The sequence below is a fragment of the Lasioglossum baleicum genome, chromosome 16 (assembly GCF_051020765.1).
Source record: "Lasioglossum baleicum chromosome 16, iyLasBale1, whole genome shotgun sequence".
NCBI lineage: Eukaryota > Metazoa > Arthropoda > Insecta > Hymenoptera > Halictidae > Lasioglossum > Lasioglossum baleicum.
In genome coordinates this window covers 1,653,042-1,671,981 of record NC_134944.1, presented here as the reverse complement: position 1 = coordinate 1,671,981, position 18,940 = coordinate 1,653,042, and the positions used below count along the sequence as shown (strand labels likewise).

Sequence of the window (18,940 nt, the reverse complement as noted above, 5' to 3'; positions counted from 1 at the left end):
CTCTGCGTTGCACCTGTTCATCCTCCAATTAATTGCACCGGACGACTGAACTCTTGAAACCACTTGCTCGACAATTTTTTAGGAAAACACAGCTGTGTTGTGTCCTTCCAAATTCAGACATTTTGCAAGAAATTAGAGCTGTTACTTATCAGATATCCGGGTAAAAGTTGTAGCTCTACAACAAATGCAGTTTACGCAGTAGACGATGATTCACTCGATGCCTAATTGCGAAGGTTCGAAAGCGACTAATCTTACGTGGAAAGTCGGAGGAAATGTCATCGAAACGGAAGTTGCACATCAGTTGCCTACGATCAACCTTGTCGTCCTACTGCATTCTTCATCATTATAGGACTCACAATAGGCCAGTGGCTCTCAATCATTTCGCTCTTCTTTTAATCACCGTCCTCGGTACCTTTTAAAATCTTCTATCAATTAATCCTTTGCCCTATAATATCGTGTCTGACTCGTGATGAAGATTCTGAACAGATTCTGATAAAAATGTATCTTAACGATTTCCTTCAAAATCGAAATAAAATTCTATTTTAGTTTTGTTAATTCTTTGCGCTCGGTTGTCCCCTCTGAGGCACCACTAAAAGTTGCTGTACCATTATTAAATATATATCGGTATTTAATCAATTACTGAACATTTAGGTATTGTACGAGGTATTATACCAATGTCATATTCATAAAATTTCAAAAACCGTAGGGAATGGAAATATTCTAGATCGGAAGGAACGTTTAATTTTCCAGATAAAATAGCTCCGAGTGCAATGAATTTACGTTGACTGCGAACTAAACTTTGATGCTTTCGCTGCATCAGCAAACAGAGTTCGGATCCAAGAGTATTACCGAAAGTCAGAAGGCTATGTTTAACGGTGTAATTGCCGGTTATGGTACATATAAAAGGCTTTTCCAGTAGTAATTCATCCCGGGGGCAGTCGACGTGAAACAATTCCACGGCCGTGCCTCTAATGAATAGTCAACGTATATATTATAGGGTAATTGCCGAGTGGTAATGCAGTAATAGTTTAATCACAGCCCTTCAGCGTTTGTTGGATGTAGGGTTTCACCTCGGTGAAAGTTCCTCGACATTTTCTCCCGGCCGTGTTCATCTTGTAATGTGCAATTGAACAATTACTCCGACGATTTTTATCGCCGCCGGATTGAACTTTATAATGATCGTACACGCAGCATAGAACTCGCTAATTGAAGCAGTGATACTTCTCCGCACGTCCTTGTTAAAAATCGCTGCTTCTCGCGCGTTTATGGCTGGTACAAGTTTTCGAGGAGCAACAGAACACGAAGTTTAGTGGAATATGATGTTCAAACCGTTGCAACTTCGCGACAAACTGTCCCACGATGATGCGCCTGCACTCATTTCGTGGCGCGAAGTCTCTACTTTCACCCGGCCACACAACGTTCATTTTATCAAAACTATATTATTTCTTAACAAAATCTCACATTTCTCTGTTCCAAACGTTTCCGCAGAGCTTGGAAAATTTTTCACACCACTCGAACTGTAATGGACTCGAAGATTCAAGTCCATTATTTGGTTGAAGATTTTTTGTTGCTTCTTGATTGCAGTTTATTCGGCTCGAAAAAATTTTTCTACAAACTAAAACAACTTTTCACAGTCTGTTGTGATATCCCCGATTATCCCCGCTCTAGTTATGTCGAAACTTACGCAACGATCGAGCGTGTTTTGTGGATTAGAACGGACGAAGGAAGGGATCGAACTTTTTTTCTTGGACATTCTTTGAGATTGCTATTGTAGGGTTTCGGTCCATCGATTTTTATAGTCGATCGAGCTCCGTATTTCTTCTGGATCGGTCCGCACTCGTCACGGGAATTATTACAAGAGGCGCTTTGACACAAAAGCCTCGTTTTCTCTTACTTTCCTGCTTGATCGGTTGACTAGCCGTGCCACGCATCGCAATGCTGCAACCTTTAACGGAAACGATCAGCACGCACTCCTTCGCCGACGACTATTTTCGAAAGAGTGCGCGACACGGAAGGAAACTCGTGCCATACGTGAAACGTCTGCTTTCTGCTTCGGTGACACTGCAATCGATTCTATGGGGCGTTGTTTCTGCGCGAAATATTTATGGAACACTGGAAAACGTGTCCGTGCACACGCCAGATGAGAATAAAGCGACGAGAATCAGGTTATTAGGACCTAATATCCGTCCGTTTCTCTCGCGCGAGGCGAACTAACCGCTTCCGCTGGTCTGGAGCCTTTCAAAGCGCGGCCGATTTTTGCGTTCCGCCGATTTTTACGGACGCGAATTATAAATTGAAAGAGGAAATTACACCGAGCAGGTTATTCATTCCCGCATAATGCGCCGCGATAGCGGAATTGATGACGTGTCGAGCGCCTATTCGATAAGTTCGATGACTCCGAAATGGAGATTGATTTCAGTATCGTTGGAAATTTTCCTTTCCTCACGTGTGAATACGCACAGCTAAGAGAATATTTTAATTAGTAATTTCCAAGCTGTTTTATATTTCGTCGAATAAATTCCTACATAAACGCATAAAGATCCACAGTCTATATTCATCACATTTCTCCACTTTCTGTTTTATGGAGTTAATCGATTTGGCAAGCGACGAGCGGCTCAAATGTGAAACACACAGCGGCGATTTTTCTAGCGATTAATTAATTGGCCGCAGATGCATCCGCCGCGCCGCAAGACTCTGTTTCGACTTCTCTTTCGCAGACGAGCGAAAACTGATGAAACGCGGCCGGTGTTTTCTGCCGTTTCTAGATTAACGGATAAGTGACTCCGCAGAAAACACTTTATTTCGCACAGTAATTACGTGCCAGACGCAGCCCGCTTCACGTATCCGCGCGTTGCATCACGGATTCCGGTGCAACTCGATTTATTCCACTTTTCAGACACAGCATCCGTTTGTTACACATGTATACAAGAATGTTCAATCGCGAAGAATTCGACCACCGATTTTTCTGTAGCAATTTTCTATCTTCAATTGTAGAGAGAGCAGAGATTATTCTTCATTCATTTCATTTCATTCATTCTTCTACATTTTTTTAGATAGAAATTTCGTTAACGAAGCTGAGAATATCCCGTTAAGATTATAAATCGAATGACTTGGAGTAACCTTGAATGACTATATCGTTGAAATTGGGTGAAATGTTTGTAAATGGTTGAATTTGATTTGCAAGGGGGTGAAATTGATTTGCAAAACTAACATGATCGTTCGTTCTGTCAACAGTGTGGTAGCGGGTCCGGTTCCACAGAGGGTGTGATCGGTAGCGTGAACGGCGTGAACAGCAGCAGTGGCGGTGGCATGGACTGCATGCCCCTTCGTCCAGGTCCGTTTCACTACCTGATAAGCGAGCAGGCCAAGTCTTTGGTGGCCCTGCAGGAGCTGCAGAATGAGGTCGGCGCCCTTCTCGAGTTCCGGGACCTCGTCATGGAGACGTTCCCAAACCTGCGACACAAGATGGCTGCGACGGCGTCCGCGGGAGCGTCCGTGATGTCCTCTTCGTGTGCTCAAAACTCGCACATCCCTTTACCACTCTCCAGCCCATCTTCCCGTAGGATCAACGAGTGGGAGCCGGGGAAGGTTCGTCGACGGATACCTCGAGAAGGTGGCGAGTCCTCTTCTTCGTCTTTGCCTAGAAGTCGTAGTAATTCGCATAGCGGTGGCACGAAGAACAACTGTAGCGCCACGGTGCAGGATTCCGGCTTCAGCACGGAGACATCTTCGAAAGACAGTGCTTCGACAGCGATAGCGCCTAGACCGAACAGTCCTAGGCCAGCGATCCTGGACGAGGCGGAGGACGAGCTATGGAACCTGTTGAACGTGATCCACCTGAAGGGTATCAGGCTCAGAGAGGAGGTAGAATGTCTTCAGGGTCGTTTGGAGAGCGTAGCGCCCGAGGATCTAGCCTCGACGGATATTCTAGAGGCTGTGAAGGAAGTGACGTTCCTCGGTGGCGACAGGACAACAACAACAACCGTAGACCTCGAGGACGGCACGGAAGACTCGGAGAGGAACTCCCAGGTGATAGCGCTTAGAAGAGAAAAGGAACAACTGCTGGACAAGGTCGCGGAACTCGAAGCCGAGACGATATCGAGCCGCGCCAGGGCGCAAGAGCTACAATCGGAGTTAGCTGCTCTCTCGGCCCTGAAGACTGGATTAGAGGATAGGTTGAGGGCAGGACTGAACGATTCGTCCTCGGACATCCTCACCCCCGGAGCTCAACGGCTCCAACCCATCGCACCTGTTCTCTCGTCGCCGAAGAGCAACAACGTTAGTAATATTAAGAGCAAGTCCTCGGCGTTCGCATCTGTCGCGACGAACACCAAGGCCCACAAAAACCGGTTCAGGACGAGGACTATCGAGAAGAATGTGCTCGTCGACGTCACCGCTGCTAGGAACGAAGAATTAAGGGATATCGATGTCGAGGCGAGCGTGAAAGAGAGAAGAGCGAGGCTAGGTGCTCTGGACTCTGTTCTCGTGTCGCCTACCAGGGTTGCGCACGTCAAGGACGTCGAATCGACGAAAATTGCTGCCATTCTCCGCGAACACTCTCCCCTTGAGCTGCAGCGGCATTTAATCACTACTACCGTCCATAATCAGGTGAGATCGACAAGATTTTTCGAGTTTCCCAGCGGCGCGCGACGATTCACTTTGGGGGGCTTGGGCTCAATGGAATCTGTGTTGGCACGTTACAGGTCCTACGGAGGAGGTTAGACGAGGTACAGAAAAGCACGGAAACCCTCTCCGAACGGTTAGATAAGGCGCGCGAAGAGAACGACGACCTACGTTTTCAGGTAATTAATGATTAGACTGTGAATTTTTATCCACCAACTTCCTCAGCCCATCATCTCGAAACAGACTGACCAAAACCTGTTACTTCCATTGCAGCTGGAGGAGAGGAACATCGAGTTGGAAGGTACGCGGGCGCGCGTTCGCGTGCTGGAAAGACTCCAACAGCGTCCTCCAACGGAGTTGGACCCTGACGGGAACGGGGACCAGTCTCGCGATCAACCCGGTCTAGAGCCAGGTAGCAGCACGGAGTCCGCTCGTGATCATCACCAAGCCGTGGAGGTGAAGCCATCGCCTCGTCGGCGACCTAGTCGTATACCTTTACCAGGATCCACGTCGAAACCAGCAGCACCTCGTCCACCGAGCCACGGTCGTAACGACAGCAAGGAATCGTTGAAGTCGTTGACGAGACCGCCCCGCGATTCTAGTCGTGACAGTCACGGTGGCAAGTCTCTGTCGAAGGCTCGGGACTCTAGCAGAGATTCCCTCGGGAATAAAAGCCTGACAAGGAACAGCGGGACCAGCAGTGGAACCGGAAGCACCAACGGGAACAGCAAGGAAACGAACAGGGAGTCCCTGAACAGGTCCCTGCCGCGTAACAATTCCAGCCGAGACTCCCTAAACAAATCCTCCTCGCTGTCCCGAGCCCGAGACTCGCTGGAGTCGTCTAACAACCTCGGCGCGTCCTCATCCCCGGGGACAACCCCTCCGCGAAGACCGCCCGCCCCGCGCCGTTCCTACAGCTTGGCCCGAGCCTCGACGTCCATTGACTCTGAGAACGGCAAGGTACGACCCGTAAAGCAATACTTTTGGAGCAACTGGCTGAAGTCGTCGTTGTCCAACGGCCCCGTCTAGTAGACACGCATCCGACACCTGGACGGACCATTGTCGCTGTTAGGGACACCTCGTTCGTTACGCGTTCCCACGTCCATTCCCCGCCCCCGTCACCGTCCCCGTCTCCGTCATCCTTCGAACCATTCCTGTGTCTCGACGCTGCGCGATACTTTGGCGATTTGGCTGGACAAAGTTGTTGCTAAACGATAGATAGATACTCTTCATGGTTATTAGAGATTTTTTCGTTGATCAGTAGATTTGACGCTTGATTTTGATGTTGCAACGGTGTACAGGATGTGAACAGCAATCACTATTTCATTAGAAAGACTTCGTTTGGTAGAATCATACGATATGGAACATCCTGTACATTTTTAAGACTGTTTAACCCTCTAGCGTTTGCTTCACCTTTTTTGGTTAGGAGCATGAATGAATTTGTCTTTTTTTTCATTGTGTAGTAGCGTTTAATAGAATACAGATGATACCGAGTTCTTCTGTGAGGGTGCTAGAGGGTTAACGTTTCTCGAGTAATGGAACAAAAGATTATTTTAGAGATTCTTGCGACGGGATACGTTTACTCAGAGTCACCGTAGTCTGTCATATACATAGACAGCGGATTTGATGCATTTAGAAAACTTTCAAAATTGCAGTACAATTATACAATTTCTGCATGACTGTAAAACCACCGATTTTGAGAAAAAGATCGAACAATCGTGAACGTATCTTGTACAATGCACGTACATAAATATCAGTATTAGACACTAGAACGATGCACACATTTTTCATAATCATAATAGCTGTCCATAGTGGACAATTATTATCATATTCAGTGTGCATCAAGTGTCCTCTTTCGAAAGTATAAATCTTATTAATTCTTGTCCGGCGGACAGGTACTTCGAAAAGAAAAAAAAATCGTTCTCTATCAATTTTCTGATAAACATTTTCGTTGATACTCTTCGGAGAACAGACCCAACCCCGCCACGCAAGAATCAATAGACCATTGCGAACTGTTCTTTCGACTATCTCATAAATTGTTTTAATGAAATCGGTATAATTGCTTTTCGATGTGACTTAATTCACCGATGATTCAATTTTGCCCGGCTAGATCGCTGAAAAATCCCCCAGTGCTCGGACCTGTGCTCACAGCCGAGTGTTCCCGGTAAACAGGAAGCTAAACCGGAAGTGAGGCTGCGGTCGCATCGGGAAAATCGGTAGCTAGTCCCCGGCCATCGGTCTACCAAGTACATATATGTATACATAACCGATCGATCACGACTGATATTTCAAATTATGATTTCACCACCACGAACAAACAAAAACGAAAAAAAAAAAAGATCACGATCGTTCCTTTACGACCCATCCTGCGATCTCTTCTTCTCGGCGTTCTCTCTCGTGGGCTCCTGTTTACACGCGAAAAACGAAAGAAAACTAACGAAAAAAGAAAGTAATGGCACAGACAAATAACACACACATCGATGCCTGCGAGAACGGTGGGTCGTTCTCGTAAAAATAAAAACTGTTCCGACACGTGGTTCAAACTCTGACGTACGACAGAGAACAATTGCCTTAAAACACACGACGAAAAAAAAATCGCCCGACGATCCACTACCGAAAATGATCTCTGGAGCTTAGGCGAGCGTGCGTTCGAGCCCGTCCCCGGCGCGGCGGTCCAATAAAGAAAATGTGGCCCCTTCTCGCGTGCCGCCGGTTTTTCTCGTAAGTTATGCTTCTTTTATTATCATTTGCTTCGATGCTTCTTCCTGGATGTGGTGAGCTATTTAGCCTGTATCTTTTTTTTTTCTTTGTCTCACGTATGTATATCCTGGTTTGTCGTCCTTATTTTTATTATTGTTTCTGTATTTTTCAATGTAGCAGGAATTTGTACCCTCTCACCTTAGAGTTTTTCGCATGCGCACGCACCCCGTAGTCAGCTTCCCACTGAAAAACCAACTAAATTCTTGGGACATTTTCACTGTTTTTTGATCGTTTTTGTTTTCTTTTTTTTTTAGTAGATCATTCTCTGTGCCGTTCCTCATGGGTGATTTTAATCCTGGATCTTTATGCTGATTCTTACAATTAGTATTGTTCTTTGAGCGGATGAAACGAGGTGAACTCACAGTATTGGCCCTTGAGATTGGTTCTGTAGAAATAGTAGAGGATTAATGGAAGTTCGAGTAGCAGGATCAGCGTGATTGGAATTGCTGGAGTTTCAGTATTTAGTGTCTACCGGAGAGATCCCTACTCTCCGCGTGTATTAACGTATCCGCATTTGAATTCATTTGAATTTTTAGGATACTAATTTCCGAAATTTGTGAAACCATAGTATCTCGGTACGTAAATGAATATCAGTGTCCGAAAAATTCGACGAATTCAAACGAGGAAGCATTAACGCACGTGTAGTCTCTATCTAGTCCCCTTTTCTGGTCAATTTCTCTCTGCCTCTATACCGGAAATAGTTTTTCCACCTTCGTGCATGTGGATTGGTTTAAACGTTGACGAATCTTGCGAATTCACTGGCTCGTTGAATCGTAACAGATTCATGCGGATTTTACCGAAATTGTTCCATCAAAATTGAATTGGTATGGGGATGATCAGCGCGTGATTTCTAGCGAGGGGTGAATGTACCCCTTTAACAATCCTCTCGCCCCTCCCTCCTGATCGCCATAATTGAATAGCAAGGTCGGGGCAGGAGAAAATGCCGATCAATTTACTTTAACACGCACGACCACCAAACACGAATGATATATTTCGACAGCAAATTGTGTCACACCATTGCTAGTCAGAGTACCACCCCTATCTTTTTTTTTTTATATATGTATATGGTATATATTTTCGTGTACGATCTCCCATTAATCTTTCAGTTTTGTTTGCTCTTTCATTTGCTCAAGTTTGATCTTATTTGCTAGCGTTGCTTGTATGCGGACGTGTAACCTCGAGAGCCATAAACGCGTGGCTCGGAGTCGCACTTTATATGATTGATGCAAAGGAAAATGAATCGACCACACGCTTACCTGCTTAGCCTTGCGGTTCATTATCCATCTCACGTGTCCAGTGCTGCGTGTTACTCCGAATCAACTGTTGATTTACGATGTCAAAAACGCCTAATGTCTCTTCGACACGATCAGCCACCGGACTGTTATAGTTTTCGGTGTCGGCCAGAACCGACGATTGCTTTTATAATTAGTCGAGACGATAAGATCGGGCTGACGCGTTTGATTTTTGATTTTTGATTTTTCATTTATCGCTGGCACTGCAGGTATAGTCATTATATCACTATACACGGTACAGAATGTCGAGAAAACAATGGACCGGGTGATTCACCTAAATATCACCTTTATTTGCGATGACTAGACTGCGGATTTGAAGAAATTAACCGGATGAAACATCAAACGATGAAAAAATAAAAACTCCACGAATATCGTTATGCAGTTTTCAACGTAAACAGACTACTAAGGGACGAAATGAATTTTTATTTAACTACTGCTTCCCACAATTGATGCAGAATATTTTTATTTTGTATAAAGATCCGCAGTTCGGTAATGGGATAACAAATGTTTCGTATGCAATGGAAATTGTATCACAAGGTGAATGTTTTGCAAATGTTATTTTCCTCTCAAGCTCATTTTTCCAGAATTGCATTTATGGGGGAAGAATTTAAAAATACTGTTATATTGTTCTCAGCCTATTCAATGTATTAAGAAAGAAAATAAATTTCTACTTCACTCCAGTTTGTTGCAATTCAGGTAGAAATTGTTTATTTTGCAATTTATTTTGCAAAAAAAATTTTGGTCACGTGAAAAAAGTTGAAATCGCATGGTCCAGAATTGAAGAAAGTAATTTGTAACTTCTTCGGAATCTTTCACCGAAGGGAGTACTATGTAAAAAGAGGGTAAAAATGTTGATCCAGCTTCCATTAGTTCCTCGACAGTCTGTGCAATAAAAAAAAGACCGTATACGAGCACTGATTATCGTGGGGTATGGTTTGTGTACTTTGCCTCTGAGGGGTTGAATCGCAGCCGCGTGTACCAAGCTGCAAGTCAGTTGAGATCAAATGGGAAGAATTCTTTGTCCACGAAGAACCAAGCGCAAAACGTTAACGAGACCGGTATTTTTCAGAGTTGCACCGAGCCACCGAGTTCCTGGTGTTCGACGAACGGCAGCTTCCGGCACAGCGACTCCTCTTTGTACACGGACTCGTTGAACGAGGAAACTTCGTCGGTTACTGGATCCACCAGGGTGGAATTCATCATCGGATCGCCTACGAGAAGATTCAGACAGAGCTCTGTCTGGCCGCATCGATATTTCGACAGCATCGACTCCACTGCGATGCCCGAAAGCTTAATCACCGATGATTTCGCAGCAGACCGCGACGATTCTCTGTTCTACGCATAGACCAAGCCAGATTTTCTACAGCTTTTCCCTGGTTAACGGCTGGGATGATTGTACACATTGAATCGTTTAACTCGATCCTTGAAGAGCAAGGATTATCGAATTGTTCGACTACGGTCCTCGAGGTTCAATCGTTTCTTATCTGTTGTTGTAACGAGAATCTTAATTTATATAGTCCGTAATAGAAGAATTAAGATTGAACTCCCAGGATTGGAAGGCTTCACGAGTCGCTAACTAGGGGAAACTGTATCATCGAAGACTTTTAGAAAAGACGAGAAATCTATGTTCGAATGACAGTGCCTTTTGTGTACTGCGATCATCTAGGCTGCGGGTGTTTACTCCGATTCACACTTTTATAAATTCCGAAGCTTCGTCGAGGTTTCGTCAGTGGTGGAACATGTGCAGAATGTTTTGCTCGAGACTTGAGAATTGACGGTCGCAATTCACCCAAAACCCATAGACCAATTTTTCATTTTTTATTGAGCAAATCGATTGCGGTAAAGACAGAAAAATTATATTCTTATAATTTACGTACGTTTTGAAAGAAACAGTTTATCAATTCTTTGCCTTACGATATCGAATCGAACTCTACCGTTAAGTATATAGTCGTGCGACTGACAGAAATTCACTTTCGCTTCCAAGAATCGCGTAAACAACAAAGGAAATCGTAAGGCAAGGGGTTAATTAGTAGAAAATTCTTTCCTCATCGCGGTTTCCAAGGCGCTGTGCATAATTCTGTGTGCGCCGTGCTTCGGTTAATTTTATTGCGTAAAGCTAAGCAACGCATGGCCTATTAACCATTATACTATAGCATCACGATCAAAGAACGCTAGGAGATTCACTGATATTTTGAAACGGATTTGTCTCGTCGTTTATTTTATCATTTCATGGAAATATATTTGCTGGAAACGAGGCATCGACATTCTTTGATACGCGTAAAGAAAAACCAACGGCCGAACGCGTATGCCAGTTATTTTTACAGTAGCCTATCGCGTCATCTCATCGCACCAGACTCGTCCATTTTGCATTTCAATTATCATTTCCGCAAACTTATTCCACGCGATACCAGACTGTATTTTGCATCTCGCGCACTATGGAATTGTCTTTCGTAATTATACCGAGGATTTCGTGCATTTATGGCAGAAACGAATTGACGAAACATTGTTCTGAAACATGAAAATAAGTATACAATTTAAAAGCCCTATGTTAGAATTACCCATCTTGAGTATTGTAATTATCGTAGCAAATTATTTGGCACAGTCTATTTATTAACAGATCGATTAATTGACTTTATTGTCGTCGAGCTGCGCCAGGAAGGAACGTGTTTTCGAATGTAGAAATTTCAAACTATACAAGGTTCACCGATGTGTGTTCGAATGATTTACAGGAAGTTTTCTTAACTTGTAAACAGTCTGACGCAGTTTTATAATTATTTGACTAGACAGCGGATTTGGATGCATTGAAAAGAGTAAAACATTAGAAGCATGTGAAAATATTGTTATACATATTGTTAAGAAAGAAAGCAAGTTTCAATTTCATTCCAGTTTGTTGCAAATTACAATAGCTAAAAAATTTCTATTTTGCATAAGGATCCGTTGTCTGACGATGACGAAAAGATTTGAATGATTTTTATAAAATGCAGAAGCGAATTGAACATGAAATTTCGTTGAAAGGGATATCGGTTTGTACATGGCTGTTACGTATGAATCCCTGATTATCTTTATTTCGGTATAACGACTTTCATGTTCAACGCTCTTAAAATCTCAAGAGAATCTGTCGAATGATATATACAATTTTAATTTTCTGTTTGTCGCTAAACAATATCGATTTTAACGAGAAAATTGTTATCGAGTAAAAGTAATTTCTAACGAATCGCTCGCTCAATCCTGACTCGGCGAGTACAAGGTTTTTAGTATTTCTCTCACAAGTATCGTGTGCATTACACTTTTATAGTTTGTATCTACGAAGCAATCATGTTTACTCATACAATAGACTACTTCGCGCATAATTCTGTTCATCAAACTTAAGACTGTACGTATACGTTGATGTAGACACAGAAATTTATTAATCTTTTCCTACTGGAGTACATTCGCGAATATTCTTCTTGTTTATTTATATTGAAAGACCCCATTTATTTACCTTTTCGCCGTACTTTACGAGTTAATCAGTGCAATGTTTGTGTGCGCAACATGGAATGCAATATTCTTTTTCATTTTCATCTGTTTCCAATGTACGCAAGAATCATGTGCAATTGAAAATATTAATTGTATACAGAGTTGGGCATTAATCGATAAAAATTATCGCATTTGATTATCTTTTCAATTGTTCGTCGAAATATCTCGCGAGAACATTAGTAAATAAAATCAGCATCAGGCGAATATCTCCGATCACGCTTTAGCACATTCCATGCAGCGAATTTCGAAGAACCACAATCTCATATTCCATGTAGAATTTTTGTACCTTTCGTTGTAATTCATAGAATTTATTTATTTGTGTGTGCGTGTGAAATGCGGGGACTATTATATCAAACGTTCGTAGCGAGGAACACTGACGCGACATTCGTTATTATTCAGAGAAAAATCATGTTACTCTCTCGACGAATACCGAACAAGACACAAGGAGCCACGCGATAGTGGACGATACGCAGAAAATAGGCTGCTCGATTATGCGAACAGCATTTCACGGAAACACATATCACGCGTGGCGACCTATCTTCGACAATATACTTGAACGCCACGCGAAAATATACTGTGCAAAATCAATAATAAACTGTAACGTCTTTTCTCGATTGAGTCAAGCTGAACGTCTAAATTCTTAAAAAATTTGATTTCTTTTGTAATGGATTTTTCAAAATCTCCGAGAGACGTCAAAATATTTATTTCTCGTTTTGTTAATTCTTTTAGTATACATTATACATACATTTCAATGAGGAAACAAGCTCGTACTCGACGAAGGAAGGGGACGAGAAGCGTGCACGATTTTTATTGTAAACGTTAGTGTCGACGATTTTACAGATTCCATTCAATCAATCAATTGAATCAAGCTGAAAGTCTGAATTCTTAACAAACTAGATTTCTTTTATAATGGAATTTTGAACTCTCCGAGATGCGTGAAAATGTTTATTTATCTTTTTATCAATTGTTTTAGTACACATAGATTTCAATTAGAAAACAAGCTCGTACTCAACGAAGAAAAGAGAACGTACCGAAGGAAGGAGACGAGAAGCGTGCACGATTTTTATTGTAAACGTTAGATGTCGATGATTTTACGGATTCCATTAGTCGAATCGTAAAAATACGGTGAATCGACGAAAACTACTACGTACCATACAGTTCCTTGCTTCAACCAATTTCGTTATTTATAATAAAAGAATGAGAGAATGCGAGTGAGAAAGTAGAAGAGAGCGAAAGAGGGGGAGCTATGCGGCGAATTAATTGTGAAACTATCGAGCGTACGATTTAATCACAGAGCTAAACTTGTGATCCTAGTATAAAAGAATAACCGCGCGAACTATGTGATTAACTTAGCCGAACTGATAGGACTGACGGACTTTACTTATTATTTTAGCGAGTCGAGAATATAATTAAACGCGCAAAACGTGAAACCAAAATCGATGAACGGTTTGATCAGTGCGTTTATGCGAACGTGAGAACGCGAGTGACGGAGAAAATGAAAGAATAATGCTCAGAATTAATTAATTTTTCTCGTGCTGCGAGCGCAGTCGACAACTGCGGATATGGCTATTATTTTTATATCTTAATTAACGACTGTGAGAAAACGAAAGCGACGAAGAACGAGTTAGCAGCTTCCTTATGTTTTTTTCTTTCTCGATGATAGTTCTTTTTATCGTCGGGGGGTTGTATTATAAACTTGATCCTAGCTTAAACGATCTAGCGAGCCCAACGTGTCCATTCTAACGGGGACTCTGTTCGAACTATTGTTTTATTATCGAGGTCGAAAACAACACACCGGCATCATTTATCTCTGTATATACGTGAATTATTTAAAGTTAGTTTAATGTACAGAACATCTGTGTAACGATATCTCTGCGATCATGTGATTCGTTTAATAAATACGATATTACGTAAAAGAATGACTTTCTTCAACTGATCTGATTAGACCTATCATCCAATGAACAATTCATTTCGCCTATTTGCACGCAAATGAAAAGTATCCAGCACGCGAAACATCGATTCAGAACAGAAATAGATTTATTTATTTATTTATTTGTGGCACGAAGATACTCATAAACTCGTCTAAATCGCATGAAATGAAAATGATAATGGGATTACGTGGCCCCCGAAAAGTGGGCCGCAAAAATACATTGGATGACAGGTCTATCCTTATACCTAGTCGGTGCTTATACTGGTGCGTTATTGACAGGTGACCGTGGATGGTTAAATATTCAATGAAATTGTTATTCAAGGGCTGAGAAAATTCGTGGGAGTATATTGAAGAATCCTCTGTGTCTGTATTATACAATAAAGATCATTTATTCATGCAAAATGAAAAATATTGGATATTCATTACAGCAGCAAATGATTCGTGCCGCTTTTCCCATAAGACGCAATGTTAATTCCGGCACGAATTATTTGCGCTTGGTTTTTTTTTTTTTTTTTATTTAAGCTTTAGGTCAATCTTGGCCCATAAGCTGAAAATATACAGGTACATAACTCTTATACATGACTCTTATCTATACTTACAGTACTAATAGAAGTTTATTCTTATTATCTACGCTCTCTATAATCTTCCCAACCAGCACACATCGTCTCATAGATGTCTGTTTCATGTCGTCGTCCCGTCTGAACGTCTATGTCCCAAAGATACGTCTTTTAGTCGCCAAAAAGATATCTTTATGGAGACGTTGTTTTCACAGCAGAGGGTGAACGTCTTTCAGCTGTCTCATTTCAGTCGTAAATGCAACGTCTCCATAAAGGATATCTTTTTGGCGACTGAGAGACATTTTCCGGAGACGTTGTTTTTCCTACGCCGCCGGTAAAGAGTGGGGTGGAGTAGGGGGATACAGCTTCTAAGGAAGAACTTTTTTCTGTGCACTTTTTCGAAAAAAGAGCTCTGCATGCTAATCCGCAATAATACAGAGAGTATTTCAACGCAAAGAGCATTCGGAAAAAGTGTACAGAAAAAAAGTTCTTCCATAAAAATGTACACTTTTGTTGTTTACAAAGTTCCAAGAGCCAAATCCAAAAAAGGGCTCTGTACGGGACCCCGCAATAATGCAGAGAATATTTCAACACAAAGAGCATAAAAAAATATTGCTTCTTCGCGAAATGCGTCTTACCCGCGTGATCGAAAAAATCAAGCTGTTTCATATATTCTCCGTCAGTGTCTTTCCTGCGAGAAACATATCTGCTTCTCTGTCTTCGTAGTTCACCCCGAGTGGCGCTGTTGAAGTTACTATTTTTGGTCCGGCGCACATGGTCGACACCGGTCGACACCAGGTTTAGAGAAGTGTCTAATTGTATTAGTGTATTGTAATAGTGATAATTTATCCGACGAGTGTATATTTACAAAAGTAAGTACTTCCATTGCTGTTATTTGTTACCGTTAGTGTCTTTTGCTGATGCCCTTCCGCTATATTGCGCTATATTCGAAGTTTACTATGGGGTTGGCAAGAAAGTCAAAGAAAGTACTTTCGGTATTGTAAGGGGGTAGACTGCTTTTTCCAGGATTGCAAGGGTGCGGGATTGCAATTGATTGCAATCCTGGAAACGAGTCTACCGCCCTAATGTGTAAATAAGTGTGAAGTCAAAAAATGAACAAAAATTGGTCATATTTCCATTCCTTCATTCTATTTGCTATTTTTCTAAATATATTCTTTAATTAAATATATTTACGTCGTAATTACATATATGTTTAAATTAGTCTCTAAATTTTACCATACTTTTCAATTCTTAGAATATATACACACAAATGGAGATGCCTACAAATACATGGACCGTTGTCCAATTTTTGGCGGACGGAACGGTAGAAGCGGTGCTAAATAGTTGGCTGGAAGGCGACAAATGTTATTGGCCACCGGTACACAAATCAAAATTGAGCAACGCAATCCAACAATGTGAACTGCCTCAACCTTCGTGGGAGCACTTTTCTGTAAAGATCTTCAAAAACAGTACCTTTGGTAAGTTAAAGTAGTTACACACCATACATGTATAATTAAAATAATAATTATATAATGCTTCTAGACGGCTACACGAAGACTAGAAGAAAAGCAAAGGAGGCCGAAGAGACCAATGACTTGTTTAATAAATACACTTAAAGTAGCTGACGTTTATCTTTCATTTTCATTAAATTAACAGAATGTGATATGCTACATAACAATTTTTTATTTTAGGCAGCAGAAGTGCACAATACGGGGGGCACAACAGCTACAACTTTGCCAGGAAAGTCTAGGTATCATTATGACTGACGTGCTGGCATGGCAGTCTGCTATAGCTGATTGGGCCGGAAGGGCAAAAAACCGTTTGCAAATTATCGAACGGCCAGCCTTGTTATATGTAATTATCACCCTTATTTTAATATTATTATTATAATGATTATTCATGTGCAAATTAATAAACAAAGATATTCTTATTCAAGGTGCAGCGGAGAAAGCCAAAGTGGACGGCAGCCGCAAGAAACATGAACAAAGCGAGTGTGACCAAGTGATTTTAATTTCAATATATCTGTGGTTATCAGGAAGAACGCCGCATGTCACATATACTTCCACTTTCGATCACTAATACTTTGACATAGGAGGTTGGTTAAATTGCATTGTTGTCTGAGCCTTCCAAACGTGTTTCCATGACTTTTTTTCTGGTAAATATGTACAGTAGCGGACAAAAGTGTAAGACCGCTCTAAAGAAGACGATAACTTTTTTAATATTTTACTATACGATTTGAACTTTTTTGGGAAACTAGAGCAATTAGTTTACTAAAGGACGCGAAAAGAAATTTTTTCAAAAATTGCAATTGATCGGAATTGTTGAAAAAATACTAAAAGTTGATTGTTTATTTAAACATATCCTGAAAATTTCGTCAAAATCGGTCGACGTTGCAATGAGCTACAAACGTTTAAAGATGGTAAAAATTGCAGATTTTCGGCAATAAATCGTGAAAATCTGCAATTTCTACCATCTTTAAACGTTTGTAGCTCATTGCAACGTCGACCGATTTTTACGAAATTTTCAGGATATGTTTGATTGACACAGATCTACACAAAACGTGTTTTTTAAATTTTCAATATAGGTCCACATAAAATAATTAAAAAATCAACTTTTAGTATTTTTTCAACAATTCCGATCAATTGCAATTTTTGAAAAAATTTCTTTTCACATCCTTTAGTAAACTAATTGCTCTAGCTTCCCAAAAAAATTCAAATCGTATAGTACAATGTTAAAAAAGTTATCGTCTTCTTTAGAGCGGTCTTAAACTTTTGTCCGCTACTGTAAATCCTATACTCTAAAGTCTAAAGCTCAATGAATGCATAAACTTGAATTTTTGAAATTGTGACATGCGGCGTTTTTCCTTACAACCACAGACATTATCAGTAATATTTTATTTTAATTTTTATATTTTTTAATTTTAGTATACAGGGTGAGGCGCCAGAAACAGGCCCCCTGAATAAGCATTAATCAGATATTAGTAGCTTTTTTGTAGATGGACGCGTAAAGGACATGTGAAGGTCAACTTAATTTTTTTAAATGGAATGAGGTATTTTTTAATACATCAATGATGCAGCTGGACCTATGTATGTCGAAAAGTTAATAGTTCAGGAGATATTTCAATTTAAATAACTCTAAAATACCATTACTGTCGTACTAAGACGTTACATAAGTAAGTAAACACTAACGTCTTAGTACGACAGTAATGGTATTTTAGAGTTATTTAAATTGAAATATCCCCTGAACTACTAATTTTTCGACATACATAGGTTAGTACTTTTTTATAACGAATGTCCAGCTGCAGCATTGATGTATTAAAAAATACCTCATTCCATTTAAAAAAATTAAGTTGACCTTCACATGTCCTTTACGCGTCCACCTGTAAAAAAATAATACACTACATAATGTACCCCTTCAGACCATGCAACTTCTGTATACAAAACTTTTTCGTGCAACGCATACTTTGGAAGTTATTTATTGGTGTGCAAGTTGCGTGGACCACCCTGTATACTGATTCTGATGTTTCAACTGTATATTTTATTTCAATTTTTATATTTTAATTTAAGTGTATTAATTTTAATGTTTTAAGTGCGTGATATTGTATTTTAATTTTAATACTTTATTTCTAATATATTAATTCTAATGTTTTAAGTGCGTGATATTTTATTCTGAATGTAGTATTTTATTTTACGCATACTTTGGAAGTTATTTATTGGTGTGCAAGTTGCGTGGACCACCCTGTATACTGATTCTGATGTTTCAACTGTATATTTTATTTCAATTTTTATATTTTAATTTAAGTGTATTAATTTTAATGTTTTAAGTGCGTGATATTGTATTTTAATTTTAATACTTTATTTCTAATATATTAATTCTAATGTTTTAAGTGCGTGATATTTTATTCTGAATGTAGTATTTTATTTTACGCATACTTTGGAAGTTATTTATTGGTGTGCAAGTTGCGTGGACCACCCTGTATACTGATTCTGATGTTTCAACTGTATATTTCTTTTCAATTTTTATATTTTAATTTAAGTATATTAATTTTAATGTTTTAAGTGCGTGATATTGTATTTTAATTTTAATACTTTATTTCTAATATATATTAGAATTTAATATATTAATTTTAATGTTTTATATATATTATTTTATATATATTTTTATTTTATAAATAGTACATATATTATTATAATAAACTATTTGTTCGTTTACTTTAAACTATTATCGTAAATTGATTTTTCCCTCCCACTCCCTTTTCGCAT

At 40.3% G+C, this 18,940-nt stretch overlaps 1 protein-coding gene across 5 annotated transcripts in view; it reads left to right on the top strand.

Moving 5' to 3' along the window:
• Window positions 1-15,550, top strand: part of Jvl (javelin-like) — a 68,426-nt gene extending 52,876 nt beyond the window's left edge. Inside the window, exons 2-6 of one of the 5 annotated variants that reach the window (XR_013010747.1) lie at window positions 3,235-4,608; window positions 4,704-4,802; window positions 4,897-5,583; window positions 6,734-7,344; window positions 9,745-9,885. Coding sequence is in view for 2 of the 5 variants with exons in the window: in XM_076441060.1 (XP_076297175.1) it covers window positions 3,235-4,608; window positions 4,704-4,802; window positions 4,897-5,583; window positions 9,745-10,020 (2,436 nt within the window). In the remaining 3 variants the exon portion in view is untranslated. Of the gene's footprint in view, window positions 1-3,234; window positions 4,609-4,703; window positions 4,803-4,896; window positions 8,423-9,744 lie in introns of those variants that run through there. The other 4 variants (XR_013010748.1, XR_013010749.1, XM_076441060.1 and 1 more) reach the window with 4 other exon arrangements.
• Window positions 15,551-18,940: the final 3,390 nt, after the last annotated feature.